The following is an 8,926-nucleotide window of genomic DNA, read 5'->3' as shown; positions in this document are numbered from 1 at the left end:
GTTGAAAGCATTCCTACTGTTTTTGCACCTGTGCAGACATCCCCACCATGGAAGACCAAGCTTCTGTGTGTGTTGAAGAAAGGTGTAAGAAGAATTTCTCGCCAAGAATTCAGACACCAATTCCACCTGGGAGAGGTGCCCGGATATCCAATGGAGCACCTGCCTGTCATCATCTCTGAGGTTAGACGGTACATATGCCCACTGACTGATGGCAGACATGACGCATGGGATTATAAAGTATAAACATGCAGACCTGAAGCCATTCAATGTGACAACTCAATGACATTTAATGGAAGTGAACCCCTACTTCCAAGTGTCTGTATCGCTTGTACAACTGCACTAGAGCAGGTTGTAATACAGACTACTTTGTCACAGCTGACTTTGAAAATAGCGTGTGTCCAAACAGGTGTTGGTGTGCGTGCTATCCAACGGTCTGAATCACGAGGACTGGCCGCAGGTGGTGTCTGATGACATTTATAGGCAATTGGAGCGGCTCAGGAGTAAGGTGGTGACCCTGAGAGGCCATGCTGAGGGACGGACACTACTGCCCTTACCACTGTTTGTGGAGAGGGCACAGCCCCAAGACATTGTTCTGAGGTAAGCAGTACCAGGAAAAGCAGAAGTGAAAATAATGTACCTAAATACATTTACTTAAGTGCTACTCATCATTTTTACACCCATAATCTACACTAGAACAAATAACAAGTACCGGTAATCAAAAATCTGTGACAAAATTAGATGCCATCAAAATAATTGATATGTTAATAGACTTTGTTTTTTGCCATGTCTAATTGAAAACTAGAAAAGTGTCAGAAACAGAAAAAGAAGCAAGGTTAACAGTCATTTATCAGCACTATCTTTGTTTTTATGAATCATTTTATAGTTCTCCATACGTTCTTTTCTTCTCACGAAATGTTTAAGCTTCGTTAAATATACCTTCAATATAATGCTAATCGGTCAACATTTGGGTATCTCCAAGAGCGGAGCGGAGCTCAACTGATGGTAGTAACCAGGTCATATGGATACATTTCACTGAGATGAACTTTAAAACACAGTCAAGGATGAGTTCAAATTTGGTCCCTTCAACTATTTCATAAATTAACATTGAAACTTTGTCAGTTGTACCAAACTATTTCTGAAAAACAAAATTAACAATTTGCCTATAATGCTGTACAACATTGTAAAACATTTATATTTAACATTTCTTCTTTCATTTTCCACTTTCAGGAAAGGATTTTTATTAACGGTGATATCCTCCCTCTTTGCCCCCTGCAGCCCCACTGGATGGCCAGTGGACTGTGGTTTGTTATACTCCATAGAAACGTTGATAGTCCAGTGGTCTGAGCAAATCTGGAATGTGCTGAAGAAAGACTCGGGAATGGCTCTGCAACGGGGAGAACATCCGGGCCCCAGTGTGGAGCTGCAGTTTTGGGCCACTCAGAGGAAGAACCTGCTGGGCATCCAGGCGCAAGTATGACACTGGCTCCCTGGAGATTGGCACGGGTGCATTTGATTCAGAATATCAAATCAAACTGCCAATTGTTGTTTTTTTTTGTTGTTTTTTTTTTTTACTTCTCATATTCATGTCTCCTGTGAATGTGGAGGTTCAGATTCTGAGTTTTACAACTTTAAATGTTAAATCTATAGTAACATGTTCCCTTTTTTTATTTACCTAAATTATGCACTTGTTTAATTTTAGCTGCAAGAGTCATTTGTTTGAATAATTCAAGTCTCTCTGCTTACAATGTGGAACAGAGACAAATAAAAATGTTTTCAATATGAGCCGTATGTGTAATGCATTTTCTATGCCATTGCAACAACTTTTGGATAAATACAGTATAACCCTGGCAAAAAAGAGGAACGTGTCTCCAGGGAATGTTGCGTCTCCCATCTCCTAACTAAACATCTTCTGCTGGTGCACAATGTCTTTGTTTTCAGATCCAGAGCCACAAAGTGGAGCAGATCATGGGGATCCTCAGGAGAGTTCAGAGCAGTTACTACTCCGCGTTTAAGGACGTGTGTCTCAAAGTCAATGAGGGTAGGTCTGCAATGATCGTTGCGTTGCTGCTAATTATTTAATATGCACAATCCGCCTTCTGATCTCTCACAGGCAAACTTTTAAATATAGTCGAGAAGCAGATGGAGCACAATTTCCTTGGTTTTAGAAATGCAAGAATTCAGTGTTCTTGTCTCCTGACAGATACTTTGCAAACACGGGGAATGCAGCAGCACCTTTACTGAACTATTTAAATAAGTCACATCTTCATCACTTTCTATGACCATGTAATCCACTTCTGCTTCTCAATGTCTATGTATTACTATAGCTGTGCTGGAAGCAGAAGACATAGATCTGTATCTGCGCCCTCTAAGGAGGCAGATTAGCAGCTTAGAAGAGAGGAATTTCCCTAAAGTGGATACTTTGCTGCCCCCGCTGTTTCACACTCTTTGCCTCATCTGGAGTCATTCCCAGTACTATTGCACTGCACAGCGCATGGTGGTCCTCCTTCAAGAGTTCTGCAACCTAATTATTGAAAAGGTAATATGATAAATGTCAAGCATATTTAAAATAAGTCAATCCCCTGATTTTCATGAAGACCGTGTGTCTGAGCGCAGGCCGTTGCGTACCTTATCCCTGAGGAACTGTTTAAGATGGAGCTGGAGGAGGGGATGGAGAGAGTGCAAATAAGCATCTCAGTGCTGCGCAGCTTCAAGCAGTTATTTCACACTCACCGTCAGCGGATACCTACCTACTACAAACACAGCCAGAACATCAAGTTATGGGACTTTCCAGGAACGCTTGTGTTCAAGCGTTCAGATTGTATCATGGAAAGACTTCTCATGATTGAGGTGTGTGGCTCAGCAAGCAGATCTCTGTGTGCTGCTTCTTATCTGATCCAATAAACTGTTCTGCATTGCTTTTCTTGTTTACCAGTCTTGTACCTCAATTTGCTGACAGGAACTTTTTGCAACAGCGCTGGACTTTCTGAAGCTGGAGAAGGTTGAACTAGGTGGATCCAGAGGGAAAATCCTTAATGAGATGGTCTTCAGCATGAGCGAGGAGTTTCACGAGCACTGGCGGACCCTGAGAGAGAGCAAATATGACCCCTTGGATTATACTAATGATGTGAGACCCCATGCTGCTGTTGTTGTCTTTGATGTCACACTGCTATTTATTTATTAAGCCCCAATGGACTGTAATTCACGGTGATTTCTAGGGGACATTGACAGGCACAGCCAAATAATAAAAAATAGCAATTAGATGTTATTTTTCTGCTCAGTAGTACAATAATTGAAAGGTAGCAAAGCAAAGCAGTTGCTAAGCAACACACAAGAACCAGTGACTGCAGTCGTTATTAGTCGGTGCATCAATATTTAATTTACTAGATATTAGTAGTTTGTTTTTTCAGCAGCCTCCAGTGTGACTCGGGAACTCAATCCAAAATTGATTTGTGTCATAATACATTTTTCAAAAATGTGTGTTATCCCAGCCAATAATGATTAACTGAGCTTAGGAGAACCGAAAGAGCTACACCGACATTTTAATGGAATTAAAATTGCCAAAAAATTAGAGGTGGAATCAAATCTTTTTATGCAAACAAGCAAGTGAAAATCTAAATGATTTTCTCCCCTTTACCCTTTTGGTGTCCAGGATTTTGTGCATTATTTCAGGCGTTTCATGGAGCAGACCACAGCTTTTGACGAGAGGCTCGGAACTCTTCTTAATTTGGCCTTTCACAGCTCCAAAACCCTGAAGTCAGCTTGTAAGGTCAGACTTTCTGACACCTGAAACACACCCATTATAGTTGCACATTCGTGTTGTGTATTGCTGTTAGTGTACAAAAGAGCAAGTTGATATTGTTCAGCTTGTTAACTTGTAATCACAATCAGTGCTGCATCTACTTTGGGACGTTTGGTCATTTTTGGGAGAGTCACTTGTATGTGTGTGTTTTTTTTCCATCTTTTTGTCTCCTCATAAGTTATTGAAGATTTTTGGCACCCTTCTTGAGAGGCAGAGAATCCACCAGCTGTTCTCTCCAAACTACAACGCGTTGTTGGCTATGTTCAACCAGGATCTGGACCACTGTCAGTCTTTACTGGATCAGCACAACGAAGGGGTGAGAGAGAGTGCAGATATTTCAAGTAAAACATGTAACAGTCATCAGACAAATAAATGGCTCCATGTTCCAGCTGCAGTCAGGCTGTGCGGTTCTGGGAAAAAACCTGCCTCCAGTATCTGGCAACCTGAAATGCTCACAGGAGCTTCGGACTCGCATCCTCACCAACAGGAGCGACCTCTGCCAGCTGAGCCACATGTAGGGACCAGCTCTGCATCTGATACACACATACCATTATCCCTCTTGCAACCAGCAATTCTGTTGATTTTTTAAAATGTATTAATCATTCATTCAAAATTAATTTGAATTGATCATAAGACATTTCAAACCTTTTTCTAAGAAGTGTTTTAAACTAATAATAATCTCGCCGTAGAGTTTTTGTGATTTTTGTTCAATCACAACCTGGATTTTAGATCATTTGGATACTAGACACACAAAATAGTCTGATTGTTGAAGTTAAAATGAAATAATGGGGAGGTAAATTGCAAGTTTAGTAAATGCTAATAATAAAAAAGCAATTGCTCAGTTTAACTCAGGTACTCAGTAGCTAGATATGCCAATCGTTTACAGACTTTTGGTTTTAATTGCTTCAAAAGGTGGTACTATAATAATGTACTGATTTTATTTTGCATCTTCAAGCTTTTCTGCATATAGTCTAAATCAAATGATACAAACCCCACAAAAAAAAATCCAATAAAAATTCCAGGTTATGATACAATAAAAAAAGGAAAATCATCAAGGTGGGTGAATTCTTTTGCAGGACACCATAAATAATACAGATGACATTAACTTCCTTGTCCTTCTTCAAGGCCTCTGGGATGCACCGAGGCAGATGACGCGATCCAGAAGTGTGAACAGCTTCTAGGGATTTTGGACCAACATGATGAGGAGCTGTTTACGGAGTGGACAGATGGGCTGGAGGAAATCTGTCAAACGCACATCAAAGAACCACTGTTGACACTGGACACTGACGCAGGCCTCTTCTTAGTCAACTTCAGTCCCGCTGTGAGCACAAATGATAATAACAGCAATACTAATCATAAAAGTTTTGGTTAGCACGGTTTTGAAAGTACACTTCCCACAGTTGGAAATATTAATGCTCTGTGATTGTGTGTGTGTGTGTGTGTGTGTGTGTGTGTGTGTGTGTGTGTGTGTGTGTGTGTGTGTGTGTGTGTGTGTGTGTGTGTGTGTGTGTGTGTGTGTGTGTGTGTGTGTGTGTGTGTGTGTGTGTGTGAACGAGCTAAGTTTATTAATGCATTATTAAGACAGACAATGGGGCAGATCACAGGTGATGACTAAGAACAAAACATTGGACTAATAGGAAGTATCCTGGTATGACCCCTGATCTAAATCATATTGAACATGTGTGGAAAGAGCTGAAAAATTCAGTCTGAAGAACAAACTCTTCAAAGCTGGAGCAGTTTGATCATGAGGAGGTATATACATATACATATATATATATATATATATATATATATATATATATATATATATATATATATATATATACATATATACAGTACAGACCAAAAGTTTGAACACACCTTCTCATTCAAACTAATGGGGAAGTGTGTCCAAACTTATTAGCAGCTGTAACTGCAGAATGTGTCACTAACAATATGTGTGTGTGTCGCAGACGTATACTGGTTAAGCTTTTCAAACCACTCTAGCAATTACTTGCACTTGAAGCCTTCAGGAAACATTAATACACTCTAATTGCTACTCTCTCTGCACCAAGTTTTAGAATCTGTCTCGGCAAAATCAAGATGATAGTCCAATGATACTCTTAAGTTTCTGATTAGGTGATATCTTCTCTTCCTGTGATTGTCCCTAGCTGACAGCAGTTCTAAGGGAAGTGAAATACCTCAGCATGCTGAAGAACCAAAACATCCCTAAAGCAGCTCTCCAACTCTATTCAAAACAGGAGAAGCTGTACATGGTTGGTAACTGGCTTCCCACTGCTACATTACACATAGTGGAATATGTCTATTCTAACAAGATATATGTCCGTAAATACTCAAAAGAATGTGAATGTAAAAGCTGAGCTCTGTCCTCTAGTATACACAGACACTGACGCTGGTGACCCAGTGGTACAACCATCTCCAGACTACCATCCTGTCAGTAGAGTTAGGACTGGTGAACGATGAGATGGATGAGATGAGGCAGCATCTCCATCTAGCTCTTCAGGAGTTAACCTGGGATCAGGATGACCTTTGGGACTATATTCAAAGTACCAGAGAATTGGTTAAGGTATTAAAGATTTTTCAGGGAGTTGGCTTAAAAGAATCACATCATTTTTGTGTTGTTTAACAGCAAATTTTGCTTTTATGGGTGAAAAAAAAGGTTTTTCAGCTCAGATTTGTTTTTGTCAGGGCATCTCAAGTCGAATCCAGAACAGTAAAGATAATGTGGACGCCATCCAGGCCCTCATGGATAAATTCAGCAACCAGGCTTTCATCACCAGGAAGAGTCATGATTCTACTCTCCTCGTATTCGCTGACATTGAAGAGAGCGTTTCTAAACAACACGCTCTCATCAGCAGTATAGGGGAGCACATACACAAATTGCTGCAGGTATTCTCACATCTCACTCTTGATGCTGGTCAGATTCATCTGCTCACATACTTTAATGTGCATGTAACCATTTGCGAAGGTTATATCCACAATCAAACAGATCTTTTTTTCCCTCCATGGTCCAGGAGAACCAGTCTTTGCTCACTGTGACAGATCTAGACAGCAGCGAGTGGCACGCCTACACAGAGTACGTGGACAGGACGATTCTAGCGGGCTTCTGCAGCGCAGTGCGCTGTTCTTTGCAGTACCTCGTGGACAACACAGCTCTTCACACAAAACCACTGTTTGAAATCCAACTGGTACTCAACGGCAACAAGATGACCTTTGACCCTTCCCTGGATTTAAGCTACGGCGGTAACTTCTACGAGATTGTGGATGAAGCGGTGGCCAACATCACAAAGATGGCATCCTTCATTCCCAGAGTGGCAACCCACCTACAGAAGGAAGACTATCAGGTGTGGGCACAATAGCGTATTGACTTCTTTGCTATTTAGATATCTAATCCAGTACAAATCTGCATATAAACTTGTCATATGTTTTGATTTCTCTTCTTAGAGTGACATAAATGAAATGAAGGACTTGTCAGAGATGTGCCACATCATCCGCTCACGGGCTCGGGCAGGAGTAGCCAGAGTCAGTGACTTCCCTTTTCTCATTGCTCTTGGATGTTTATTTATTATTTCCAAACTTTTAGAAGCATAAAGATTACAATTATTTTCAGGTCAAGGAGTACCAGGCATCATTTTCCAGCTATCATTTTCTCTGGACTGATGACAGGTCAGATGAGTTGGACTTTTAAATTATATGTATCTAACTTGAGAAATGTACATTAAAGTTATCTTTTTTCTTTACGTTCACAGGTCAGAATTCATGAGGCAGTTCCTGCTTTACGGCCGTGTCTTAAGTACGGAGGAAGCCGAGCTGTACGCCGACTACGAGCTGAAAAAGAACCCGCCCACCTTAGAGAACTTTAAAGATCAAGTAGATTCTGCTTTTGTCTTTGATTCATCCTTTAATTTCATTTTTAACCCGCATTAAAAGAGCTGATTAGTGTGATGTTTCATATTTCCACCAAGATCAATCTGTTCGAGTCCTTGCATGTGCGAGTGAGCAAGATGGAGGACAAGAAGGTGTTTTGTGGCTGGCTGCAACTCGACATCAGACCCTTTAAGCACACGCTGATGAATCTCATCAAGAGGTGGAGCTGGATGTTCAAAGAACACCTCCTCAATCACGTAAATCAGAGGTTAGATACGTAAATGCTCAAGAATATAAGCAGACAGAAAGGAAAAAGCTAAATACTTTTCACAATTTTGAAAATAAAAAGCCTCATTTGGGTTTATACTGTTGCCATAAAGTGGACCAATGTTTTATTTATCATTCAAGAAGCCTTCTCCATGTCACTCCTTTCAACCCTGAACTCTCACCTGATCTGCATCCCTTGCGCAGTGTGAGGGAACTGTCCTGTTTTATTCAGGACACGGGCAACGGTCTTTCAGCCGAGGTCTCCGATGGCGACTACGAGGGACTCGTTAACCTAATGGGACACTTCAGGGCCATCCGAGACAGACAGATAAGTAATGACCAGCACTTCAAACCACTCAAGTCAACTGCTGAACTCCTCAAGACCTATGGACAGCAACTTCCAGAGAGCGTCTACACACACCTAGAAGTGTGTAACAATCAACAGCCGCACATTTTGCTGTAGACGGCGGGTGTTTTGTAAGTTTGTCTGCACCTTACATCATTTGTTCCTTTGCCATAAAACACAGGAGCTGCCTGAAAAGTGGAAAAGTCTTCAAAAAACTGCCTTCACAGTGAAGCATGAAGTGGCACCACTGCAGTCAAATGAGGTGTCAGTTATACGCAGGAAATGTGTCCGGTTTGAGGTGAGCCTGCATGCAAATTAAGAGTATTACCCCTTATAAAAAGCTCAATACCTGATATATAAACCTTATTAATTTCTTAACTGCATTATATATGAACCCCCTCCCCACAGTGTCAGTACAATGAGGGGTAAGAATGTAGAAGCAGATGTGGATGCATCCTGACTCTGCCCTGGTTTTGTGTTTTTAGGTGAAGCAGTATGAATTTAGAGAACAGTTCCGCACTGAATCAATCTTTAAGATCAACGTGGAGGAGCCATATAAGCTCATTGATAAGGTGAGCAGCAGAAAACATTTGCAACCTGTAGATAACCAGTTGTCTCCCTTGAAGTAGTATATGCAAAATGGTTGC

At 41.0% G+C, this 8,926-nt stretch overlaps 1 protein-coding gene across 1 annotated transcript in view; it reads left to right on the top strand.

Moving 5' to 3' along the window:
* Positions 1-1,965: 1,965 nt before the first annotated feature.
* The window catches only part of dnah9l (dynein, axonemal, heavy polypeptide 9 like), a 46,424-nt gene continuing 39,463 nt past the window's right edge, over positions 1,966-8,926 (top strand). The window contains exons 1-19 of the mRNA XM_061731076.1: positions 1,966-2,038; positions 2,325-2,536; positions 2,614-2,847; positions 2,957-3,124; positions 3,650-3,766; positions 3,978-4,115; positions 4,189-4,313; positions 4,925-5,120; positions 5,950-6,054; positions 6,174-6,365; positions 6,488-6,688; positions 6,814-7,143; positions 7,244-7,321; positions 7,410-7,465; positions 7,549-7,669; positions 7,765-7,934; positions 8,138-8,360; positions 8,461-8,577; positions 8,765-8,851. Of these exons, the coding sequence (XP_061587060.1) occupies positions 1,966-2,038; positions 2,325-2,536; positions 2,614-2,847; positions 2,957-3,124; positions 3,650-3,766; positions 3,978-4,115; positions 4,189-4,313; positions 4,925-5,120; positions 5,950-6,054; positions 6,174-6,365; positions 6,488-6,688; positions 6,814-7,143; positions 7,244-7,321; positions 7,410-7,465; positions 7,549-7,669; positions 7,765-7,934; positions 8,138-8,360; positions 8,461-8,577; positions 8,765-8,851 (2,943 nt within the window). The remainder of the gene's footprint in view (positions 2,039-2,324; positions 2,537-2,613; positions 2,848-2,956; positions 3,125-3,649; positions 3,767-3,977; positions 4,116-4,188; positions 4,314-4,924; positions 5,121-5,949; positions 6,055-6,173; positions 6,366-6,487; positions 6,689-6,813; positions 7,144-7,243; positions 7,322-7,409; positions 7,466-7,548; positions 7,670-7,764; positions 7,935-8,137; positions 8,361-8,460; positions 8,578-8,764; positions 8,852-8,926) is intronic.

Source organism: Cololabis saira, chromosome 10 (assembly GCF_033807715.1).
Source record: "Cololabis saira isolate AMF1-May2022 chromosome 10, fColSai1.1, whole genome shotgun sequence".
Taxonomy (NCBI): Eukaryota; Metazoa; Chordata; class Actinopteri; order Beloniformes; family Belonidae; genus Cololabis; species Cololabis saira.
Note: the sequence above shows the minus strand (reverse complement) of the source record. Positions and strands in the feature narration are given on the sequence as shown.